Source organism: Solenopsis invicta, chromosome 1, assembly GCF_016802725.1.
Source record: "Solenopsis invicta isolate M01_SB chromosome 1, UNIL_Sinv_3.0, whole genome shotgun sequence".
In the NCBI taxonomy this organism is placed as follows: domain Eukaryota; kingdom Metazoa; phylum Arthropoda; class Insecta; order Hymenoptera; family Formicidae; genus Solenopsis; species Solenopsis invicta.
The window spans coordinates 24915949-24942136 of NC_052664.1; the positions used below are offsets into that span (position 1 = coordinate 24915949).

At 39.5% G+C, this 26188-nt stretch overlaps 2 protein-coding genes across 2 annotated transcripts; both read left to right on the forward strand.

Annotated features, from left to right (window-relative positions):
• The first annotated feature begins 2541 nt into the window (after nucleotides 1-2541).
• Nucleotides 2542-11238, forward strand: LOC105202050 (innexin inx2). The gene has a single exon (XM_039448020.1). The coding sequence runs from the start codon at nucleotides 3308-3310 to the stop codon at nucleotides 4382-4384; it is 1077 nt and encodes a 358-aa protein (XP_039303954.1). The 5' UTR covers nucleotides 2542-3307; the 3' UTR covers nucleotides 4385-11238.
• A 6840-nt stretch (nucleotides 11239-18078) lies between these two features.
• LOC105202051 (innexin inx7) lies at nucleotides 18079-24231 on the forward strand. Its single transcript, XM_011170420.3, has 8 exons — nucleotides 18079-18809; nucleotides 19088-19178; nucleotides 19309-19381; nucleotides 20088-20265; nucleotides 20676-21013; nucleotides 21738-21928; nucleotides 22754-23064; nucleotides 23202-24231. The coding sequence occupies exons 1-7, from the start codon at nucleotides 18716-18718 to the stop codon at nucleotides 23046-23048; spliced, it is 1260 nt and encodes a 419-aa protein (XP_011168722.1). The 5' UTR covers nucleotides 18079-18715; the 3' UTR covers nucleotides 23049-23064; nucleotides 23202-24231.
• The last annotated feature ends 1957 nt before the right edge of the window (nucleotides 24232-26188 follow it).

Sequence of the window (26188 nt, forward strand, 5' to 3'; positions counted from 1 at the left end):
CTATTACCTTAACGTCTGACGCTTTCTCAACGCAACACGATAGGGCTGCGCGGCTAGATAACGTTATCCTGCTGACGTTACTTGAGAATGATGATATACACGACGCGACGCCTCGCCGAGGTATCCCTATCCGTTACTCGGTCGTCGATAGCCTAAGCGGTAATCTGTTAAATATAGATTTAGCGAGAATAATTAATCAGAGAAGCGGCGCAGATTTCAACACTACATATATAGACCCCTATCTGTTACTCGGTCGTCGATAGCCTAAGCGGTATTCTGTTAAATATAGATTTAGCGAGAATAATTAATTAGAGAAGTGGCGCAGATTTCAACACTACATATATAGAACTATAGTTCTATATTTGGAACACGTGCCCAACGGCATATGATGATCATGAATGATTTACGATTCGGTGCACAGGATGAGTGGAATTAGCACGCTAATTTACGTAATATAATTACATCATGATTAATATTCTTATATTAATGATGCATATTATAATAATGTATTAGATTACGCTTAAATATTCATTGAAACCGAAACGTGTACACTGTAATTTCGAACACATTGATTAATGAAGTCAAACGTTTTCCTTTGGATATTCCTTTGATACGTGAACACTTTAATATTTTCGAAATAAATAAATCAATTAATTTATTAATTACTGATCCAACATAACAGTCAGTTGAATATTTTGTCAGGTGAACAAAAATTTTTCTTCTGCCGAAGAACGGATAGAGACGTCGTACAGATTTGGTTTCCGACAGACTCGGTTTCCATTTGACCTGCTCTGAACAGAAAAAAATTCTTCTTTAAGGTTTTCCATTGGGAAAATCAAAGAACGGGAAGGGAAAGCGATTTAGTGGACCCTTCGAATTCCTGAGTTCAGAAACGCGACCGTTGCTTATTTTACTATGTTTCGCAACACATATACTACTGTTACCTGCCGTATAATGCTAATGTTAATCGCGTATTCGCGCTACAAGATCCGCGTACGTTTCTCAGAGTAAATGTCATGAGTAAACGGCGTGAGAGTTTTGCACCACGTTTGGATAAAGATATTATCATTGCGTCATGCAAACGTCACGCTTTGTCACGCGATGTTGCGCACGTAAAAAAAAAAATAGTATAGCAGTACAGTTTTTCGCCCGTTTTCATTCATGAATTACGTCAGATTCTAGAAATTAATTCTGTGTCACTGACCCAGAAAGGAAAAAGGGGTGAACGAAACACTTGTGCTTTTTTGTGGACTTTTCAAGAATATGGTAGAATAATTTGATGTAATTCCAGCTTTTCTTTTTACTACTCTGTTTAGGTGTTCGATAATAGACTTAAAGACAAGTTTATCTTTGCTTTGCAATTTTAGTTAAATTTTGTACTTTCAATTAAAAAAAAGCAGAGCTTTTATAATTTAGAAGATGGACTTTTGTGAGAAAATCTGTGAAAGCTATATGAAAAATGTGTAAATAATATTTCAGAATCGACTTGTTTGGAAAATAATTTTGATTTACAATTCGTCTTTATCGTTACAATAATATACCTTGTTTTTTAGTTAGCGTGAAAAAAAAATTTATTGTCGCAAAGTCATTATCCCTATTATAAGTGCTACAATATTCCTACAATATTATACGAATATTATTAAAATAATATTCCGAGACTATTATTTAATATTTTCAATATTATTGTATTTATGTTGGATGTTCGTTTTTATATAATATTCGTGGTATATTATCTCAATATCTATAAAATATTATGAAAATGTTCTACGAATTATTTTGGCCAAAGATCAATGTGAATTATTAGGATATTTATAAACTTTATAATTATTACGTTTAAAAGTTATTTTCTCGATAATTTAAAATATTGAAATAAATAATACTATTTCTCGTATAATATTTTAATTTTTAATAATATCAGAAGCGGACGTATAACCACTTTTTCTTATTACTAAATAATATTTTAGAAATATTATTTAATATTAAATAATATTGTAGCGATTATAGGGAACGAATGTTGATGCAATATTGTTTTAGGCTCAATTGAATTTCGCGTACGCTTCAAATTTTATTTAATAACTCTATCAATAATGGAGATATAGAAAGTATATATTTCGTGTAAAGCCAATACTGAAAATATAGATGTTGCTAATAGCAAAATGTGCATTAAAGAGGTATAAAAAAGATAGGATCAATGATTTAACGTCAATCGCGAGTGGATGCAGACAGTGGATCAAAGTGCTCCGGAGAATCCCACGCTCCCGCGGCATCGGTAGCCAGTCGCCATGGTAACAACCATGCGAGAGTCATGTCGCCGTGCGTTGAAGCGAGCAACGACGGTGCCCGAGGCCGGCCGATGTCTGCCGAACGCGGCACGAGACGAAAATCCGAGAGCGGCCGAGCGTGCGCCGATCGTAACGAGGGGGACGAGAGCGAGAGGCTGGACGGAGATTCGGTAGAGAGGAAGGAGGACGGAGAGCGAGTTAGGAGGGTGAGCCGCCGAGAGCCGAGAGCCGAGAGCCGAGAACCGAGAGCAGCAGGAGAGTAGTGTCGGTATTGTAGGTGGGGGACGGAGCCTCCCTGCCGCGCCGCAGAAGCAACGAACAGTTCTCGGTCCCCGATCGGCCCGTAAGTCACGTAAGGCGGAGAAGGAGAGAGCGCGGGTGAGACGGAGAGGACGCTAGAGGGGGAGGACTAGAGAGAGAAAGAGAGAGAGAGAGAAAGAGAGGCAAGGAAAAGGGAGCAGCTTGTGGAACGCGCCGTGTCCTCGCGTGCTTGTGTCGCGCACGGCGTCTCGAGCGCAGCCATTACGACAGAGAGCCGCTCGGTGACGCTCGGTAACGTCGTTGTGTGGTAACGCGAGCGCGACGATAGCGTAGCCCGTTGTTGTTGCTGCTGCTGCTGCTGCTGCACGCGTCAACGCTAGATCACCCCGACGCCGCCGTTCCGGGTGTAACGGAGCGTGAGCGCACGTGTGCGCACGCGAGACAGAACGAATTAAACCGTCGTCGGCTGCCGTCGGCACCGCCGTCACCGCCACCGCTACCACCGCTGCCACCTTGAGGGGTTGGCGTTACGCGAGTGAGAACGAGGAAGCGCGGAAGCTGCCGAGCGTGACTCGAACGCGCACGACGGGACGGGTGTCATCGCGCATCGGTAGAGGCTGCACGAAACGAGGAATTTGGTTTGCGATCGCGGACCGGTCGCGGCGATCGGACGCATCAGTACACGCGTGTGTGCGCGTACGTAGGGTGAGACGAGTCGATCGAGAAAGGAAAGAGGGTAACGCGACGCGTCGTCAGCCGCCACCATGTTTGACGTATTCGGCTCTGTAAAAGGGCTGCTCAAGCTCGATTCCATATGTATCGACAACAATGTGTTCCGGCTGCACTACAAGGCCACCGTGGTCGGACTCATCATCTTTTCCCTGCTGGTGACCTCCCGGCAGTACATCGGTGATCCGATCGACTGTATCGTCGACGACATACCGCTACACGTGATGGACACCTACTGCTGGATCTACTCGACCTTCACGATCCCGGACCGAACCGGCATCATCGGTAAGGACCTGGTGAGTCCAGGGGTTGCCACGCACATCGAGGGCCACGAGGAGATCAAGTACCACAAGTACTATCAGTGGGTCTGCTTCTGCCTCTTCTTCCAAGCGATTCTTTTCTACGTACCCCGCTACCTGTGGAAGACGTGGGAGGGTGGCAGAATCAAGATGCTGGTGCTGGATCTCAATTGTCCGGTGATCAGCGAGGACTGTAAGAGCGATCGGCGTAAATTGTTGGTCGACTACTTCACCCTGAATCTGCACTCGCAGAATTTGTACGCGTACCGCTTCTTCCTCTGCGAAATTCTCAACTTTATAAACGTGGTCGGCCAGATCTTTTTCATAGACTTCTTCCTGGACGGCGAGTTCACCACGTACGGCTCCGATGTCATCAAGTTCACGGAGATGGAACCCGAGGAACGTATCGATCCCATGTCCAGGGTGTTCCCGAAGTTGACCAAGTGCACGTTCCATAAATACGGTGCGTCCGGCTCGGTGCAGAAGTTCGACGGACTCTGCGTGTTGCCGCTCAATATCGTCAATGAGAAGATCTACGTGTTTCTCTGGTTCTGGTTCATCATCCTGTCGATCCTGAGCGGTCTCAGCTTGCTCTACCGTGCGGCAGTGATATTCGGCCCGAAGCTGCGTATGGTGCTGCTGCGGGCACGCTCGCGTCTCTCGCCGCACGACCAAATCAAGATTATCAGCGACAAGTGCCAGATTGGCGATTGGTTTGTCCTGTATCAACTGGGCAAGAACATCGATCCGCTGATCTACAAGCAGCTCATCACCGATCTCGCGACCAAGCTCCAGGGTAAGGAGAACGTGTAACGTCGAACGACAGCGAAGGACCTCTTCAAGGAGCGCTCCCAAACAACTCCGGAAGGTATTCCTCATCTCTCTCCCCGAGTGTGATACTTTTCCCGATAGAGGGAAGAAGCAAACGCGGTATACACAAAAAAAGAAATTGGTATCAAATCAATTCATTGTTTCATATATAGGCAAGAATATCAAATCTTGAAAGAATTTATAATCTTAAATAGATATAATTTGTTAAATTTTTGATTCTTCGTGTAAGCAATGTTATTAGCCTAAAGTTTACCCTAAGTCGCGAGGTCGTTGCTTGTAGGTCAGCGAATCGATGTTCTTGCCGAGTTGATACAGAACAAACCAATCGCCAATCTGGCACTTGTCGCTAATAATCTTGATTTGGTCTTTTTAAGATTATCAAATTCAAAATTTTATATTCTTGCTTATACATGAAACCATGAATTGTTGATACTAATTTTTTTCTATGTAGGACCGTCCTCAGGCTAGAGATGAGAATAAGAGACAGAGAGGAAGAGAGAGAGAGAGAGAGAGACACAGCCATACCGATTTCGTGGACACAAAGATCGGAAAAATTATAGCGTTTTAAGGCTCAATTGCATCAACAATTATCCGATTTAAAGTTTTTCATTAGTGATCCTTTATTTCTATTCATATTTTATTTATACATAATACATTACAGATAAGAAAGCTCGAAGTGATCAGAATTAGCTTTAAATTGATTTAAATTTGAATCACCACGGTGACCGATCAGGGATGCTTCAAATTGATTTGATTAATGGCAAATGAATTAAAAATTTGCAAATCCTGAAAGTTAATTTTGTTTAGAATTTGTACGTCGATAAGGAAGTGAGATTTTAATTAAGTCAACCGTTTGACGAATCAAAACTAATAAAAAAACCTTGTTTGTTTCCAATTTATCGCTAAATTATATCTAATATTAATAGACATGTGGATATAATTAATCAATTATATCTAATAGATAATTAACTGTTTTTATCGTAGAGTTTAGATCGATTTCTCTGTTCTCTACCGATTCTAATTCTGACCTGGATCTCGAGTCGAAGTCAGCATTAACGTTGATGCAATTGGACCGTTGAGATAGTTAGGACAAGATTTTTATGTCTCGCCGTTCTTCTTTCGCGCGAGTACACGCTTCCATTCGACGTTGGGTTTTGCGGCGAAGACAAAGCGCGCAACTCGCCGCCCGTCTCCTCGTCTCTCCTCGTCTTCGCGTCGAACTCTCCTCGTCTTCGAATCCTTTCACCTGTGGAGTTTCCCATCGATTTTATACGCCGCCCATTCCGCTTGTCCGTTTCTTTTATTTTACTTCTAGGCGTACTCACAGATTCCCTCGCGCGAGAATTTGCGACTCCAACGTCAGGTCACGCGTCGGACTCTTACCATCCATTTTTCGCTTGAATTTTATTTTTTTAATTGCGTTTCATTTCGTAATGTGGCAATGAGCAACACAAGTTGTCGGATTTTTGATTCTTATGTAATGGGTGCATGATCTTCTTTTCGTGTATAAATTACACTACGTACAGTTTTTTTGTGATAAATACCGTCGTATTAAATCGAATGCAGTTTTTTTTATTAGTCGTATAAAAAAGTTTAGATTAATTTAAGAAGACTGGGGGAGGGGGGATTAGTCTCTTTTATTTTTATGAATGAAACCTCCGATCACGATAAGCGCAACAAGTTTGCTTTATATACTTACGAGGCATGTTGAGTCATCTGATCATTTTTGTCATGACGTACTACAGTTAATTACGATCACGCGGCAGCGTGGCCTTTTCGCGATTTAACCCTTTCGCTTGCCCTATCGTTGCTGAGGCAACAATCTTCAAATTCATCTAGACGTTAATATTTACATGTTGTATTTAGATGTCAACATTTGTATAAATAATTTATCAATTTATACTATGAATAATTTATTTAATAACATTTTGATTTCTTTAAAATCGTTAGGAAAATTGTAAAAAAAAAAATTAGTTTCCATTTCCAAACTATTGGAAACAATAACAGAACAAAAAAATTTTTTTTTTCCGAATAAAATTCAGGGTTGAAAGGATTAACTCGGCTTTGTGTACATTTGTCGCGTATTTAATCGACGATTAATCGACTTAAGGAACTACGGTGAACGGTGTTCTTTCATCTTCCTTTCAAAGTGGCACGAAAGCACCGCGTCGTGGACGCGAGGATCGGAGGCCAGTTTGTTGGCCTGCATCACCGTTACCGTTTTCATCCACGCGTGCAACTTTGCGAGCGGAGCTCACACGCAACGCCGCGGATAAAGCTCCCCTCGTCACGAACGCGTCATTCCGCGATCGCGCACACGCGGAGAATAAAAAAGAAAAAAGAAGGAAAGAAAAATCCGGTCTTCCGCGAAGCGCCTCGCCGCGCGCGCGCGTCCATTCCTCCCTCGTGCCGCCGGTTTGCATTCCTGCGGAGCCTCGCGCGCACCCGTAGGAGCGCGAACCCGTGCGCCGCCGTCTCCGGTAAGGTACGTGGAACGGAACGACGACCTGCCTCGTAGGAATATATGCACGGGAACGAAGAAAATATGCGGCGAGAAGTGCGGGGCATGCCTGCCGCCCGGGGGGGTTCCCATTGTCACGCTGACTCCGCGCGCGAATACGTGCGGAGGTATGCCCGCATATTTTCGAGCTTTGCCGTTTCGAAACGATCATTCCCGCCCCCCTCCCCCTCCCTCCCTCTCCCAAAAACGGGATCCGTGTCCTTCGACGAAAACGAGGAGAGAGAGAGAGAGAGAGAGAGAGAGAGAGAGACAAAGAGAGAGAAACATGCGTGTGAAGGAGCTTAAAAAAAGCGGGGGAAAAAAAAGAAAGAAAACAAAGGGGAGTGCTCCCGGCACTCTCTCGGAAGCCTTCTTCGCTCGCAGACTTGGATCGTGTGATAAAGTGTGGGACGGCGTTCGCGTGCTAATCCCAGCAGCCATTCCCGCCTCAGCTGTTCTGTCTATTATTATTATTATTATTATTATTATTATTATTATTATTATTTCTTTCTACATATCGAGCTGAGCGTCATGTCTCTCGATCATTCGACGCGGGATCAAGAGCCAAGCAACAACCTGTAGCGCGTAAAGCAGGGACCGGACGTGCCTTTCGCGGGGAGATTTATCTCACCGTGGGGAGTTCGCGGGCACGTGAAAGATTCAACATCCGGCGCGGGTTCTCGTATACCGGTCCCGCGACTCGCCCGGCGAACCCCGAGGTTCTCGATCGCTTTCACACGGGGAGAAACGATCGCGATCGCCGCCCCCCCAAGGTGACGGTAGCCTCCGCGAACCTAATCTAACTTTTGGTTTCTTCACGCCACCGTCACCTTGATCTTTCTAATATCCTAGAAGCGTGTCGTAAGAATACGCATGTACATTGTAGGCCGCTATGTGTGTGAGAAAGAAAGACAGAGAGAATTCATTTGTACATGTATGTGAGCATGTAGAAAGAGCGAGAGAGAAAGAAGAAAGGAAGAGTGAGAGAGAGAAGGAGAGCCGTATGCGCCTGAATGGGTATGTGTGTGTGTGTATATGCGTAACTGCGTAGATATTAACGCACGTCTTCTTCGTGTTTCGTCATTCCACGCACAAAAAGACGTGTCCGCGATTTTGTACGCTAGAGTACCGAGAAATTAGATTATAAACTAGGCTACGATCGACGCGCTTGCATCTTCTCAAACGCGTCAGCTCTTCTCTTTTTATACAACGTAAAATTAATGTATATTTTTGAGGGGACCAAGTTGTTACGTCATAGATCATTCTTCTTTCTTATAATACGGACTTACAATGTAAGCGTGATGCGTCGAGGGACCAAGCTGCAACGCTACTACGAGTATACTTCTGCGATTTTTCTCTTTATTATTAATTTTTTTTTCTTTTTAGTAAATGGTATATAAGACTGGCGATTTGTATAATAAATCTTGAATTCGGCGATTAGTATAATGTGTCGATGTTTCAAAGAAAGACACCCAAGTTGTTTATAAGCAATTGTATGTAATTACATGAATGATGAAATGCAGCATATGCTTTTAGTTAACTCGCCCATCGACATCACACGCATTTCAAGTGATAGTTTAGATATTTCAATACGTAGAGATAAACGAAAGGAAAAAAAAAAAGAAAAGAGCGCTACCTTTTACCCGTTCGTACATTCCACACCGCGTGCGAGCGTCGCTGTCTTCGATACATCCCACTAACGTGGAATACCTAATATCGCGTTCCTATCCGAGCCGAGTACGCCGACTCGCTTGTATTATTCGACAGAGAGATCGAAACGTGACGAGTCGCGGTGCCGAAGTCAGCGATACTTTCTACCTCGTAAGATACGCGCGAGCGTGGAAGATTTAACAGAGCCCGCTTGATTTCATGCCGCTCGAGACAATTGTCCAAGTTTTATCGAGATAACGGCACCAAGATAACGCTTGAGGATTTAAACGTACAGGATGTGGTTCGTACTCGAACTGGTGCTCGAATTGCGAGACGCTAAAGCTAGGAAACTGATACGATCGACCTGGACGCATTCAGCAACCCATATTCTCTTATCTTAATCTTGCACTGATACAAATGTACACGAAAAAATACATCATTATTCTTGATATCTTTTTATTGGTATATGAACGATATTTGAATCGGGATTTCCTCGAAAGGCAAATCAAATTCATAAACGCGAACCGCGCTTACTTTTCGAGGAAATCTCGATCCAATAGTCAGTTTAAAGACAGAAATTTTTAGAAGCTATATCAATCAGTGTATCAGGATATCGAGATATTGTAGCTTTATACGTCAACCCAATGTTTTTTAAATATTTAAAAAACATTGTCTGCCGATTGGGAATGCGTCAGCTTTGTCTTGGACATGTAAAAGCCATTTGTTCATTTTCGGAGATAAACGTGTGTGGAACGTACGAATGATAAGGATAAAGATGTAGCTCCAAGAAGTTATTGGAGAAGGAAGAAAATGCGACGCGATTCTTATAATTATTCGTTTCTTTGCCATCTAGAACATTTCAACGAGAGATCTATGCTCAAAGACTGCCAGGTAATCGAAACACTCCACGTCGCCACGTGATTTTGTATCACTTTTAGATGTATACGCGAAATAGAATTATTATTAACGACGAACGTAACGCTATTGTCCGGTAACGTATCGCGTTACTTTCTCCGAAGCTTCAATCTGTCATTTTTCAAGCCGGAGAACGCTAGGATTCGCATAATATTTTATATATATACATATCTCTCTCTTTTTCATCGTTAGGCGTCCTTCCCTTCTGCCTCGCTTTATTTGCCGCCGTTCTTCTTGCGGCAATGATGATTGTCAATTAGCCACGTGCGTTACGCCTAATAAGTGCCTGGTTTACTTTAGGTACAAAATGCATTCCTATCTATGTAACTAATCGACATTCCAGTAAAGAGACTGCGGTCGTTTTTTGAACGAAAAAAAAAAATCAGTATTTTGAATTGCACATGTCCCTTTTCACCTTGCGAAAATCACTTTCGACAATCGCGAAATTCGTAATCTCCGTAATCGAGAATTTTCGAAACTCAAGAGATATATTCTAAATACAATACAGCGGGGAAAAAAAATGTAATTTCCGCGAAAAGAGATGCGCCGACATTCCGTTAATCAGGCTTGATTTAAGCCGTCGGAGATCATGTTGAAACCAATGTTGAGCAAGCAGTGTTTATCTGAAACTGCAGTTACGTACGATCGAGTGGAGACTAATGCCATGTGCATTCGCGTCGAGATGCAGTAACGGAACCATACGCCGTACAACTAACCAAAAGTGCCTGCATCCTGCCGAGCGTAGATAAGAACTCTCGCTTCCTTTTATTCGTGATTTTATAATACGGCGCTTCCAGCGGTAGGTGCATCGTGATAGGATATCGTGCTGTCAAATATGCATATGTATTACTTGCCCGATTTCTGTTCAACCGGAAGAGAAAGAAAAAAGGATAGAGGAAGAGTCGTTCTCGCGCCTACTGCAACAGTGATAAGATAAAAAACTGGGAAAAATATATAGAATAAATATATAGTATCTCTATGGGAGAAAAGAGAAAGAGAGAGAGAGATACATGAAGTATATAGATGAATAGTATAGCATTCATTCGAACGTGTCGATAAGAAGCGCGCACAATAATCGATAGACAGGTGAAGCACATGTTGCCTTCTTTATACGTTAGAATTTCTTGATTTTTTCTCCGTCATTGATATATCGACAATAATTTATAAGAATAGGTAGGAGTAGGAGAGATAATATGCTATCTGCGATATGACGATAGGGCTTAAGAAACGGTAGCTTGTACATCACGTACACGTCGTCGGCATTGTACGGCGAATGTCTTCGCGGGTGCGTTTGTTGTCCGTGGTCGGTGCAATTCCGGCGAGTTTCCTTCTCCAATAGAAAGAAAGTGGTGGTCGCCGGCGCAAGGATGCAACGTGGACCATTCACGCGTCGAAATTGCACCGGTCACCAATACCGATCCAATCGTCGCAATTAAGAATAATGTAGCTGGTCCGAGAAAAGGGCACCGTGCTTATATCGGCACACACTCGAAGAACGAAGAACAAGGACACGTCGCCGCATCCAGGTCGCGTAGAAAATTTATATTCATATATATATACATATATATATGTATCTTTTACTTATTTTCGTCTCTTCGCTCTTCGAGCGCGCGCAATTCGAATGCGGATAGAGAACACTGCCCTCCTGAGGAATGAAATGTTATATATATATGTATATGTATATATATATGCATATATATATATTTTAATACGAAATGTTTTTCTCTTGTGAAGTTAAACTAATAAATATCAACGATTAAGCAACGATCAAGTTTGTCTTAAGTTGATCTTCTTTTCTCTCTTCCCTAACCCCGTTTCTTTCTTCGCGCAATGAGTGCGCGACTTTTGTCAGGTCAATGCATGGTAAGTAAGAGGGTAGGTGTAGAAGATAGACTTATTTCTGAAATCCATTGCTCGAGCGATTAAGATAAAACTATTATATATATTGAGCATGTCTCATTCGATTAAATGTAACCGAATTTCTTCATTGTAACCGCATGTTTATAATGTTTACACCAATCGAATCGCTGGGTAAATATGGAGAGAACACATATTTTTTATCCTCAACATTTTCAGATTTAAAAGGCAAATAAAGATAAGTTGAAGACTAAAGTTGTTCTTGATGCAATTAAACATCGTATTTGAACCGTTGGCACTTTCATTCTCGGTATGACGTTTAAAACTCATGTAAAACACGAAAAAATATGTTAGTCGTTCGCAAAACAAGGTAATCATGAAATTTATAAATAAGCACGTTATGTAAAGTAACATAATATATGGTGTCTTTGTTCTGGTCATGTATTATGTTCATACTACCACGTAAATATATTTGCCAGTGTTACGTGTGAATATTTTCTTCTCTAAATGTCGCCGGAACGTCGAGGCCACGTTCCCGCAATTAACGGGAACGGTAATAACACATGAGAATTAAGATGCAAACGACAGCCGTAAAGATCAGTGGAAATGACGGCACGTCTGGCTGGCCCTAATATTAGAAACGACATGTCGCGACCTTAGTTTTCCTATCTACCTACACAACCGCCGATTTCATTACGCGTCACGAACGCGTAGGTGTGGGCCCCGTTAACGAAGGGGGCACGTCTGCACGTGCGTGTCGCCCTCCGCGATTAACGAACGGGAGAGCCGCAGCGCGCGTCGCGCGTTCTCGAGGTCCAAGCAATTGCCAGCCGCTTCCCTCCCGCGGTCATCAGGTACGTTATTGCACTTGAACCGCATTAGCGAACTAAATTTTCTCGCATGACAACGAAATTGGCCGTCATTATCCAAAGGGGAAAATCGCGCGAGTCCCTAAACTCCGTTTAATCCGTCCGAATCTTAACGCGCAAAATTGGAATGTTATAGCGCTCGTTAACAGATACTTAATGCTCGCTGCTTCAATTTTTTATAGAATGGAGGAGTATTACTTCAGCTTCATTTTTTAGATAATTATCCTCCGTGGTCCAACGTTTTCTTCGTTGCTTTCCTAGTCCAGTTGAATCACTGTTGCCCAATAGTATTTTTGAACAAATTTTTGGGCTGCAAAAAATCTGAAAAAAATTCAGTGTTTTTCACTTTCTTGTACGTGTCCAAATTTAACGCAGAATAATTGAAAATTGAAAATTCGTTTGAATCTTTAAGTCTCCGAGTGACTCACGGAGATGCAATAATTTCCATTCATGCAACACTAGTTAAACTAATAGTTTCATTCGCAACATATCTTGCACTTTTTTTCTTAAACACATCTACTAATGCGTAGTCACTATATGTATTCCATTCATAGTCTACATAACATTAAATGTATTATAAATATATAATATATATTTTTTGTCATATATACAATGTATATTATACTTTATTATACTTAATTTTATATAGATTACATTATATTGCTGAAAGCTGTATTGTATTTCTCGTTTACAAGCTTTTAAGATATCATGTGTTTACAAAGAAAGATTAAGTCTAGCTGTTACATGTATTGTAAACAATGAGAACATAGCATCGTAGGAAACACATCGCGCCTTTTATGATAAATGCTTGGCATTGTTTAGCTGTATCTTAACCATACTTTCCTTGATAAAATTTATCTAATCTATTTCACACGAAATATGATCAATATAAATTTGAAGAAACGTGTGTATAATTTTGAGTTTCATAAAATGCTAATAAAAAAGGCAATAAAGAAAAAAAAATTGATAGTTCTCCTGTGGAAGTAATGTGTTAAATCACTATATAGTCGCATGCAATATATTAATATTAACGATGAAACAAAAGTTATTAGTAATTAGTAACAGAGGAATACCATTTTTTGTTAAAATAACTCAGTAAATATTAACGCGACACAATTTTTATCAACACCAGTTTGTTAGCCATAGAGCTCCAAGCACCCTTATCGGTAATGATTTATCGAGTATATAGAACGAACATAATTTACCGAAGAGGGAAGAAAGACGCGTTTGTGAGATAGCAGGCGGATCGTGGAATACTACCAACTAATGTCATAAAAGGCACTTTTAATTAAAAAACAAATCACATATTAATGATTCTTCGTAGACCTTACGCATTAATAAGTGTCACAAAATAAAGTTTTATGAACAAAGTTTTATGAACATTTTATAAAATCTATTTTATTTGAAAAACAAAATTTTTTAAAAATAATTTCTTTGGTTTAAAAAATAACTTTTTAAAATAATTTCTTTGCCGCTGAGTGAACATTATGCAACGTGTCTACTATGAGGTTGTAAAGTCGCAAGAGCGGTCTTGCGCTCGTAATACAAATGGTTCACGACCATCTCACGATCCCTCTCGCTGCATAATACAAATTTATATGCCGAATTCATACACACATTACGGCACACATTAAATTCTGTTACATAATTTAAAAGCCACATTCACAACCTTCACGCTAGACTAAAATTTAAAAATTCATATCTAATTCATATCTATCATACTTCTCAAAATTACGTAGAGAATAAACATCTGTAAAAATTGCTACTATGTGCAAAACTGAAATTCAACTTTTATAAAACGCGGTTAACACTAATGACAATCCTGCAATATCTAAATAGACTGTAACAAAGTAATTTTAATGGTTGCTCTCAGAATTCAACGCGAGTTACACGAGATATATCGTGGTATCTCACAATATATATCTCACGTATCTCACGATCCCCCTCTTTCCTCTACTACGTATTTCCACTTGTCGCATAGTTTTAATGCGTTTTTTTTCCTCGTAATTTTTCGTTCTCGTAAAAAATCGCTAAAATTATATACGTTGATACACGCCATCTCATTGGCGTATACTTTACGTATCAATTATACGGCGTGACGTCACATGCACGTTACCTCGGTGAGCGTTCATGAAAGGGCATTCACACAACGACATCTAATAAATTAGAGAGTTACGTTATACAATAACGCGCTCGTTACACGCAGCCTGACTCCACGCGTGCCGGACTGTATTTATCCCGAAGGAAACGTTCATCTCTATGACGATTCGTCGCGCCGACTCGCATACCATAGCGAGCAGACAGTAATCTGACGTTAACGACCAGATCGGAATAATAAAGTGATGGCGGTCACGTTACATCGCACGTGTAACGTGACCGGCTGGACGAGCAGCATTTTCGGAATCGCGCAGGAACGTGAGTCGAGTTTGCTCGTCTTCTTCGGAGAAGGCCAGCGACGCTGGTGGAGAATTTAGAATTCCCTTAGACGAACAACCTGTCGTTTCCTTAATGGCGAATTTAGAGTTCCCTTGAAAGGAGGGCTTGCTAGAAGGGTTAAAATAGGAGAAGAACTTGCTAAGCCTTAAATAGAATAAGATTCACACTGAAAGGATGAAAAATGTTTCATATTATTATTTAAACTGGATTATCGTATTATTTATATACAATTATATTTTAAAAAATGTTTTTTTTTGTTCAAATAAATATGTTCGTTTCAACATCATTTTTTTAACTTAAATATTAGTATAAAATAATTTATTTTTAAACTTGGAGGAAATATTTCTTCAAATCAAGAAAATGATATTAAACTAAATACACTTAAACATAAAAATCTTTTTTCCAGTGTATGTGTCATTCGTATAGCTAATGATGATAAAATTATAAAAAAAAAACGGATAAGCACGATAATTTTGGTTTGAGGAGCGCACGTTGTTCGGGGCCCCGAGCAAATCCAGCACTGCACAATGAATTAATATACTCTCGTATGCGGCGGTGGAACGTGATGCGAGTAAACAACGAAGATGTAAATTCAGAGAGAGAGAGAGCGACAGAGAGAGGCAGTGGACAGAAATAGTCTAATAAATTAATCTCAAGCGGTTTAAGTGTACATTCGCTCGCTACGTCTCTTGTTCGCGACTTGCTCGCTCGGCTGTTCGAGGTATTAATTAAGAGGGCGAATAAAGGCGAAGGAGACGTAACACATGGGATATTCCGATTTTAATTTATGGCTCCGGAACGGCGCTGCGCACCCACCGTTGATCAATAGGTCAGCTCGCGGGAGATAATTATTTATTCACGAAAACGAATCCGCGGTGTTTCGAGAAGAAATCGTCAGTTCTCGCGAGTTAATCTACGAGCGGTCCGTTCGCGAGTAGCGTTGCGTGTGCAATCGTGCAACACCGTCAATTAAAACTGAAATTGCGAGGTCGCTTCTTTCAATTCTCGACGAATGTCGTTCAGCGCGCGAGCGCAGCTCCGATTACAAATCCAGCTATTAACGAGCGAACTGTAGGAATGAAACGATACCTATCTACCTACCTATGATACGATACGCGTACACAAAGGCGATACCTGTACAAAGGCAACTCGAATCGTACGTGCCCGCGTTGAACGCGTTATATATTCTCGCGAGGTGTCGGTTGCTAATCCGGTGACACTTACAGCCACACTGGAATTTCTATTCCACTTCATTCCCGGAGCCAAGAGCAATTCCCAAAGCTAGAGCAAACCTTGATTCATCAGTTTCGTTTCGCAAATTGCCTAAACGGAAGTATTACGTAAGTGATTCGGTAACCCAAGTGTTATTGTCACTCCGAGTTGTCTCGTTCTTATCATTCCTCGGTTTAAAAGGGTCTCCGTCGCGAGCTGAATTTTGTAAATTGTATAGATAACGCGTTCGCGCGTGATCATGAATCACCTTCGCCTTCATCATCTACGACTTTGTTTCGATCAATGTTGATCTATCAACGAAGTAGGGTCTATTTCGAAACGAGACATTCCCTAAGAGGGTCGGGCAGCAATCGGATGCCCGCGAAGCGACGCGATGGACGAGTCGGCGGCGAGCTGCTCAGCTCCGATTTGACGGCCCCCTTCATGAGCGTCGGACGCGCAAGAAGTTCGGACGTCGGGGGGCCATAAGGGACGACGAGCCATGGGAGGACGACCGCCAAGGGTGACCGCTACACCACGACGGCAAAGAGCACGAAGCGGCCGCGCGAGAAGGACGAGGGGGCAGAGCTGGCGAACGTCGAAGGTGGGACTTTGACCGGCCATTGGCCCCGGCGAGTCAAGCCGCCGGCAGAACGAACGAGTCCTCGAAAGAAAGGGTTCCTGTCCTCGCCCGTCCACGTCCGCGCTCAACGTCTACGTTGGTGTGCCGCGTGTACAGCGAGCAAGCGCCACAGTTGGTCTCCATCGTTCAGCTTGGCCAACGTGGCTCGCTCGCCGTATACACGGCACCGATTCCGAATCCATCCAGGGGCGGAGCTGCACGGTGAAATCGGATAGACTTTGGCCGATGCTCATAGTTCGATCTCACTTTGAGACCGTCTGAAGTAATGCCTCGAGACCTCATGATCTTGATTAATACCGCTCTGCGATTGATGGTTAATGACGTCAAACCGCCAAAAGACGCAAACTTAAAAAAAAAAAAAATCGAAATCTCCACGGTGATGGGGTTTACGTAAAAGACGCTACGGTGAAATGCTATTCTTTTCTACGTAGAGAGGCAAAATGCGTCGCAACAATTAACGCATCCGTTCAAATTATGACAAATTGAAAGCAGCAAAGAAAGCGCTTAACGAGTTCATTTAGCGACTTGTTTAGCAGTAAGTCGCTACGATAAATGTGTCTCTTCATGTCACCGCGGAAACGTTTGGCGCGATTCGCTGTTATAATTCTCTATGAAGTAAAGAATTATATATAATCTTCTCTATATAAAATAATTGATGAAAAAAGTTTAATTTTATCTTTATTTTCTTTATTTTCTATTGTTCTAATTAATGATTCGATTATAAAAAATGTATACGTATATATATAACACTTTCTTGAAAATATAATATTTATCAATTTTTTAAATTTTATATTCCGTGAAACTGGAGTGGTGTCCCTTTTACGATTTCAAGAAACCATCAGTTTCACATTTTGAAACGTGACGATCCGTTCCTGTCGGCACTTACCTGTAATTTGTGAGCGATTCACTGTCTTGAGAGAACTCATTATAGACCGAATGAATATTAACGGCGCTATATTTTCCGTCTAGCGTGTTTATGAAACCTTTTAGAATAACTGTTATATTTAAGATGCGCTTTTAATTATACTGATAGACAGAATAGTTTATACAGGAGGAAATCTCTCGTAATATTTAAATTGTATTTTTCACGCATTGTTTCCATTAAATCTATTTTTTTTTCGTTGGAACTAATTATAAAACGTCCTCTTGATAAATATACATATGAACCGATATACTTTATGATGCATATTTGCAAAATAAATAATATAAAATAACATAAAATTTTAATTACTTTTCAGAAATAAAATTGTGAAAATTCGACAATATGCAAATATTGTCTCCATAAAAAAAAGTCGTATATTTATTAAATTCACGGCGCTACGTAGAATTTAAAATTTGTGATTCTGAAATTTAAACAGATTTTAAATATTAATGAGATCGTGAATCTTGGCGTATTATAAATAACCTTATAAATATTCACGAATGTTTCAATGAATAATTAATAAATGAGTAATAAAAATTAATGTTAGGTAAGTAGTAATAAATAATAAAGATTGATTCTTTGCGTTTTCGAAATAAATAAATATTTACTAAAGAGAATTTTATGCGCTTATTTATTCCCTCCTTATATAACGCAATCTTCTTCGTATCGTTTTCAATTTCACCAAGAGCTGTTGCGCCCCAAGAAAGATACTTATTCCTCGCAAACACTTTTTTTTTAAATTTTATCGTTCAATTATTCGTAGTTGTGCTTCAACAGCTCTTTCGCGCTGATAGACCACAACAGCTGGGTCATAGGTCGATGTCTCTCCCAGCACACTCTCCGCAAGAGAATTGTCGTTGAAAAATCGTGAATCAATATCAATATTACAGTCTCATTATTTCTTCGACCCGCAGTTATGGCTGTGCCTTCTCGCGTCAACTTCGCGCTATCTTCTCTTATCTGAGCGAATGAAACGCGTTTTAACAATAATAATACTGCCACTCTCGATAATATCAAGTTTTGTTGAACGTCTAGGGTGCTGCGTAATCGTCATTTCTGATAACAGTTGCGAGATTGATGCTTTCGTGTATTCAGTACGTTCTCGATCGGTACTGTTTGTGGATTACAGAGCGTCGCGCTTTATTCACGCGCTTCAATCCGGTTACGCAGTTTGGGATATCTCGGTAACGCGAAAGTTCGCTCTTGCATCGACGACGAGTTCGCAACTTCGTAAATTGGAGTGCACGGGGCAACAAACGGAAACGTTAACTTTCTTTACTTCCGGAAAAGCTGCGGAAATTCAACCAACATGGCGCCTGGCACCGTGCTCGCTGCCTTCTCGGTCCTTAAGGATCACGTCAAACTCAAAGTCAATCAGAACTCGGTAGCCATTGACAATATCGGTAACAGATATCTCGATTCTAACACTACGTGTTCTCTATGTTATAATTATCTCTAACATTTGACACGATTGGAAATTAAAGATTCGAAGAATTTATTTATCGCGTTATTGCGTCAATAATTATCGCGCAAATTTAATCACCGGTTAGCTATCATAACACGCCGCTTCTACATAACACGCCTACTCAAAAACACCTGATATATGACATTAACTAGACGTAAGAAAATAAAAAAAAATACATCGTAGCAAATAAGTAAAAAGAGACAACGCATGGCTTAGTTTTCAGATTACATTATAGAGCTACATTTTTATTCTTTCTCATTGCGTCCATTCTGGTCACCTCCAGACAATTTATTGGAGAACATATAAGGTAAGCATGTGATAATTTTATAATTTTTTAAACAGCATTAAATTGTTTATAATTACATGTGACTTAAACAACGTAACGTCCTTTTTTAAGATAGATTTTCTAAGACAGATTCTTGTTGCGTTTTTCAAAGGTGTATCTCCGGCAATGGTGTGGCATCTCATGTCATCGATACCTTTTGCTTTTTCATGTCTACATATACCGTGGTAAGTCTCAAATTCTGTGATGTAATTCAACTGAATTTATATATAATTTTGATATAACAACTATTAATCATTAAAATAAAAATTATTTACTACGCGTGTATGTGTGTTTGTGTCCTATAGGCGCTATATAATAATATTTGATATTAAATAATTTTCCTGAAATTTTTTTTAATAAAGTTGTTATATGTCCATTTCTGATAATATTATATGGATATTACATGAAGAAGTAAATAATATTATTTACTTCATATTTTCAATTAGCAGGAATATTATAACTTTTAAATGTAATAATTATAAAGTCTATGAATATTTTATGCATAATAATTCACATTGATTTTTGACCACAATAACATTCCTAGAACATTTTTATAATATTCCACAAAGTAATACACCAGGAGAATGTAATAACAAACAATGTAATATTGAATGTAATATTGAAAAGATATTGAATAATATTCTCGGAATATTATTTTAATATTATTTTAATTTTTAATAATATACATATAATATTCTAGAAATATTTATAGGATTATTTTATACTCCCAACTAAAATGCAGAAATCGATAGTAGAAACAAAGTTGTCGTACCAGAGATTATTATTGGCGTTGTAAAAACCCCTTTCCCGCCCCGTCTATGAGAGTTAAAAACCGGAATACAATTGTTTCCCGCAGACACGCTCTCTATTATCAACTGATTTACTTTTCAGGTGAAGCATCTGAATGCTACCGCGGTAGAGCAGGGCGAATTACCGCATCCGGGCGTTGGACCATCTGCCAAAGACGACCCCATCATACACCACGCTTATTACCAATGGGTGCCCTTTATTCTGTTCTTCCAGGCGCTCCTCTTTTACCTGCCGCACTACCTATGGCGGAAAACGGAAGGTCGTTACCGGCTCGCGTCTCACGTTGACGAATCGCGACGTTTACGGCTGCGCGCGTTTATCTCAGGCGGCGGGCTAATCATCATTAATCTTTACTCGCCGTCACGATCTAATCATATAACACCTGCATACGGTGTCCCACTTACAACGTAACATTATGCTATTCACAAAATTACTCTATGCTGCCGGCGAATAGTAATAAATCCATATAATCAAGGACATCTACGGTTATTCTTTGAAAAGTATTAATATTAATATCACTCGAAGTCATCATCCAAGATTATTTGAATTATTATCCGGGCAATTATTTACAATCGTGAATCGGAACGCAGTCGATTATTACGAGCAGTAACGGAATATCGTGAAAATTGCGCAAAGACCGTCGTAATTCTTGCAATTGTTCAATTCCAGGCGGTCGGTTGAGCATGTTGGTGACAGGATTGCACTTGGCAACTTTGTCATTAAATGAAACGGAGATGAAGGTGAACGACAACATGAAGATACCATCGAAAAAAGAGCGCGACGAGAAGATACAACAGATTCGCACCGCCTTTATAAATCGCTTGCACCTGAATCGACCGTGGGCGTACAGTCTGATTTTTTGCGAGCTCTTGAATTTCATAAACGTGGTCGTGCAAATTTACTTGACCGACTGGTTCCTCGGAGGAGCTTTCAAAGGTCTCGGCCGGTGGGTTTCTCAGCCAGCGTCTAAGGATGAAGTGGACCCACTTGATATAGTGTTTCCAAAGGTATAATTTCAATATGTCGCCACCTTCATACTCTATATGATATTATTATTAAAGCTAATTTCTCTTAACAGTATTAGCATGATATAAATTATGATAATTAGGTAATATTAGTAGTTGCACTGCTTATAGCAGTAATCGATTTACGTAGGCGTTTATATTATTATTATTATTAGCATCCGATTATTATTTGAACTGTTAATTTACAAATTATTATTAATCTGATATTATTAAATTTTTATACAATGAGAAAAAATTTTGTTAAACTAAAATATTAGTCCGGTACGATCAACTAAATATTAAGCTAATTCAACAATAATTATTCAGTTGCGCAAAAAAAAAATATAATTCATTCATGTAAACTATTCAAATTTTTTAACTAAAAATTAATTAAATCAACTCAATATTTAGTTGTACGTATCGAATTAAATATTTTAGTTTTTCAACAATTTTTTTTCTCAGTGTAGCGCATTTTTGTAAATGCTTTGAAACTGACTTTTAAAACGCAAGAATCTTTTATATTTTATTTTATTAACAAAATTATGAAAATCTAACTCTTCGTGTTTTAAAATTCGTCGATTGTTAATTTTTTAGCCGATCGATAGATTGTTAATTTTTCTTAACGTTTAAAGTTCATCAGCTTTAACTATTAATTATACAAGTTTCGGCTCTTAGAAGTGTCAGTTCACGCAATTAACGCAATTCATAGACAACCATATTTTACCAGGTAACCAAATGCATTTTTCATAAGTACGGTCCTTCTGGCACCATACAAAAGCACGACGCGCTGTGTGTGATGGCACTGAATATCGTTAACGAGAAGATCTATACGGGCCTTTGGTTCTGGTTCATCGCACTGGCAGTGATAACCGGTTTGGGATTGGTTTGGAGATTACTGACCATGTTCCTTCACTCAAGGTTGCTAAATTTAGTCTCTACATATTTTTTCGCCGTCAGCGTGTTACGTTTTGTAGCTTTATAAAGTCTCGTCATGATAATCGCTCATTGTTTTTCTCCTGGGAATTCTCGTTTGATGAATTTACAAGTATTATACATTATATGCATTGTTTGGAATACACAGTAAAAGAATAAAATGTCCCAGAAAGTTCACTCAAAATTTTAAGTTAAAATAACTCAAAAGTTAGGTTAAAATAATTCTGATTTTACGTTATTTTAACTTAACTTTTGTGTTATTTTAACTTAAAATTTAGAGTGGACTTTCTTGGACGTGCAAAAATGTTAAAATTACATTTTATTTTTTACTGTGTAGTAATCTACTAAACTGTATGCAAAATAATTCCTGTACCTCGTAATTTTATTACAGTTTTTTTTTGGTTACTTCAACGTAGCATATCTATGTCTCATCCGCAAAGTACGTTTTCATTTTTTCTTTACGGAAGCAATAATATACTGTTTAATAGTATAGTCGCTACAATAAATTACAATGTAACGTAAAATGCGTAATATTAATCTTTAAAAATGCGTGCTAAATTACTATTGTTACAACAGAGGCGTGTCTATAGAACTCGACATCACATAACCGATGTAACATCAGCGAGATCTAAGAAAATTCCCACTTAAAAATAGCACAATAAATGACGTAGGAAAGCATATATGGTAAGACTAGCATTGACGTTAAGTGCACCGCGATAAGGGCTCTTTAATATAAAAATGACGACAGACCGCACGATTGCGATGCCGCGGGCGAGCGATTTTCATTGCGATTTTTTTTCTTACTTCCAGGAGTACGTCATTCAACAAACTCGTGTTCTCCATGGCGTGCCCTGGAAAGTACAATCCGTGGAACGTACTCAGGGTCACTCACGAGTACTACTTCGGCGACTGGCTGTTTCTCTATTACATAGCAAAAAATCTGGATAATTATATATTCAAGGAACTCCTTCAGAGTTTGGCGGAGGACCTGGAGAACAGGCATCTCGCGCGTTACAAGATCCTACCACTGGACGTGGAGCAAGAACTGAAGAAACAATGGGAGGACAAGCCTCTCGTGAAGGAGAACGAATATAAAATAGCTTAATCTTAAGTAATTATCTGTAAGTAGGTGACTAAGAGTCTGAAAGATTAACGAGAGATAAATAGTTCAACTTTTTTAAATCCATATCTTCTTGGGTTCAAAAGGCATTCAGAAGCGGGGCAATATTTAGTTTTAATGCTATTAATTATGTCACAGGAATTCCCACGAGAACATCGGCAGAAGGTCAACGACAAGTTTAATAGAGAAATATATCGGATAGATAAATCTGCTCCAATTGCGCCCGATTTTATAACAACGCGACCGATCATCGTGTAAAATTCACGCAATTACAGCTCGGATCGCTGTGTCGCGTGCAAAAATGCAGCATGTACGAGAAACGAATAGCGAAAAGCTATATATTGCGCACCTGCACGGACAAACAATCGCGTGCTTTCACACGCGTATTATAGCGCTGCCAAATTACGTCTTTATACATAAACGTATAATAATTTAGCCGCGATTTACTACGATTGTAGAATAATGCGTCTCGCGTGCGTCGCGGAATCGCATTCGTAGTGGAGTACGCGCGCGCAACGCATGACATAACTACTCAGTCGATAGTCTTTTAACTGCCTCGTCCGAAGGATTCACGTGTACGTTACGCGCGATCGTATGTCGAGCACATGCGCGTGCGAGCTGTATACGTACGTAAAGACGTCCGTACGTTGCACCAATCCGATAAACGGGCCCGACGATAGTTCGGAGTCGTTAAGTCGTTAAGGCCTCTGAAATTGTGTCGCGGCCTAGTATCGAAACAGTTGAAGCAGTTCGATACATTTTTATGGCACGACTCTCTTACCGGAGCTGCTCTCGCAAGAATTATTACCATTCACGTATCTTTTATCAGTCGTTCGAAAATATCGTCTCGACAAAAGGCTCGTGTATTCATTTCATGTTTAATACTTTTCCATCGACATCTTCGACATGTCTTTACGATAATAAAGCTTCACGTGAAAAATCATTTTCGTCTAGATTTTGATTCGTCTAGATCTTGTTGTATAAAAACCATGTTTTCTTTCTTTTTGTAATAATTGTAAAATATTGTCTAAATGTTGCATGACCGAGATCAGCATAAATTAAATATCCTTATTAAATATCCTTAAAATATTTATGCTACAATAAAACGCAGCGCTTATATAAGTTGTAAAATCTTACAAAATGCAAATGCTGTCAATAAATATTTATATCTTTTTTCCGGTTTTTTACTACATACCATAATACCATTCGTGTACCTGTACGTCATTAATTTTTACTCTTACGAGTGTATAAAAATTATTAAATGACTCTTACATATAATTTTAAAATTAGGCTGAAAATATGGCTGTGCCTACTAATCCCTCGTGGTCTAACCGGGGATTTGAAAACTCTCTTATGCAGATTTTCAGTTTTTAATTATTCTGTCTTCACTTCGGATATATGCAATAAAAAGTGCAAAGCCTTTCAAACAATTATGAAATCATATTTTGGAATGTTGTGGAAGAATGTACCCGAATTTTTTCACATTTTTTAGAACCCAAAAACTCTTTCAAAAATACTATCAGGCATCAATGACCCGTAAAAACGCAGCGAAAAAAACTTTGAAGTTAAACAATTTTTTATAAATGTTATAACTATAAATTATAGCTAGACTAGATATTTCAAAGAAATGTGCAGGACACAAATGTCTCAAGGTGTACAGTCGTGAGCTAAAAAAGGTTGCAACACATTTTCTTTGATGGTTAGATGGTTCGATGCTTAATTGGTTGAATCCACAGGTAAGAACCAATGACGTTCGCCGTTCGATGAGCAAGTCTACATTTTAAAAACAATTGAAGAAAATATGTTGCAACCTTTTAGCTTACAACTGTACGTACTAAATGACATATAGATACTGCAAATTATAGATAATGATACAATGTGGATACAAAAACAGACTTAACTAATAGCAAGTATGCTAGAATCACGTGCGACGCGTCTACGATGTGAAATCTTTTATCCAGAAGTTTTTCAACGTTTAGAGCTCTCCTTACAACGAGTTTTTGCCTTCGTGCGGATGCACGCCGAGAAACCTGAGAGTCCGGGTCGACGCGACGGGCTGGAATCGTCACGGCCGGAATTCTATCTATTATGCTCTCTCGGTCAGGAAATGACGAGAAGCGACGAGAGCAGAAAAAGAGAGGCGTTGCCGGCAAGCCTTGTGTCTGCGTGTCGGCGCACTTGGACTTCAGACCAATCGGACCGGCGAAGTCGCCGCTTATTTCCTTTGTTTTGCGCCTTTCTCGCGTCAAACCCTTGAGGATCGAGTCGGCGAAGTCGATCGATCGACGCCATATTCGTAGCACGAATGTCTCAGAAACTTATCTCGATCGCGTCTAAGCGAACGGAGCACGTGTCTATATAGAGGCCATACCTCCGAAGTGATTGCAAGCGAGCATGGGGATCGTCAATATTGCCAGCAATAATTTTAACGGCATCTTTTAATTACTTCTTATTTTTTATTATCGTATCCGACTGTCGTAAAGGGAATTGTAAGAAGGCTCATATATTAAACGATTCGTATCTAAACTCCAATTAGTTCGAGAATTAATGTTAGAGGATGTTGAATTTCCGGGTGCTAAAGATAATAATTTTCGGAGGTTTCTCCTCGCAAACATAGTTGTACGAAAAGCTATTAAAGAGGAGAGCCGTATTTAAATTTATATTCAAAACTTGTAAAAGAAATAATTTTTTAAATAGATATATAATTTTAAAAAATGAATGTATAAATATTGCTAATTAAATATTTCAATAAAAAATTTCGTACGATATGTATCGCACACACATGTGCTAGCAGCTTCATGTTTTTTTTTTCAATTAATTATAATTACGAATTTCAATGCTGTAGCCAGTTCTGAGAAACAAACAATTTCTTAATGTTCCCACAATCATTGCTGACCACTTTTTGCATATAATGCAAATTTTATTATCAGATTGTTTGCGCTTGAAGCACTTATGTTACTCATATGTGGTAACTTGAACTTTCTGATGGCACTGGCTGAATATTCCAAACGTTTTCTAAAAATAACGCGACCTTCATTATTCTTGAAAAATACAACATTGAATAAAATTCAATTGATAAAAATATCAAGCATAAAGATGTGGAGAGAGCCACGGTGTAAATTTCG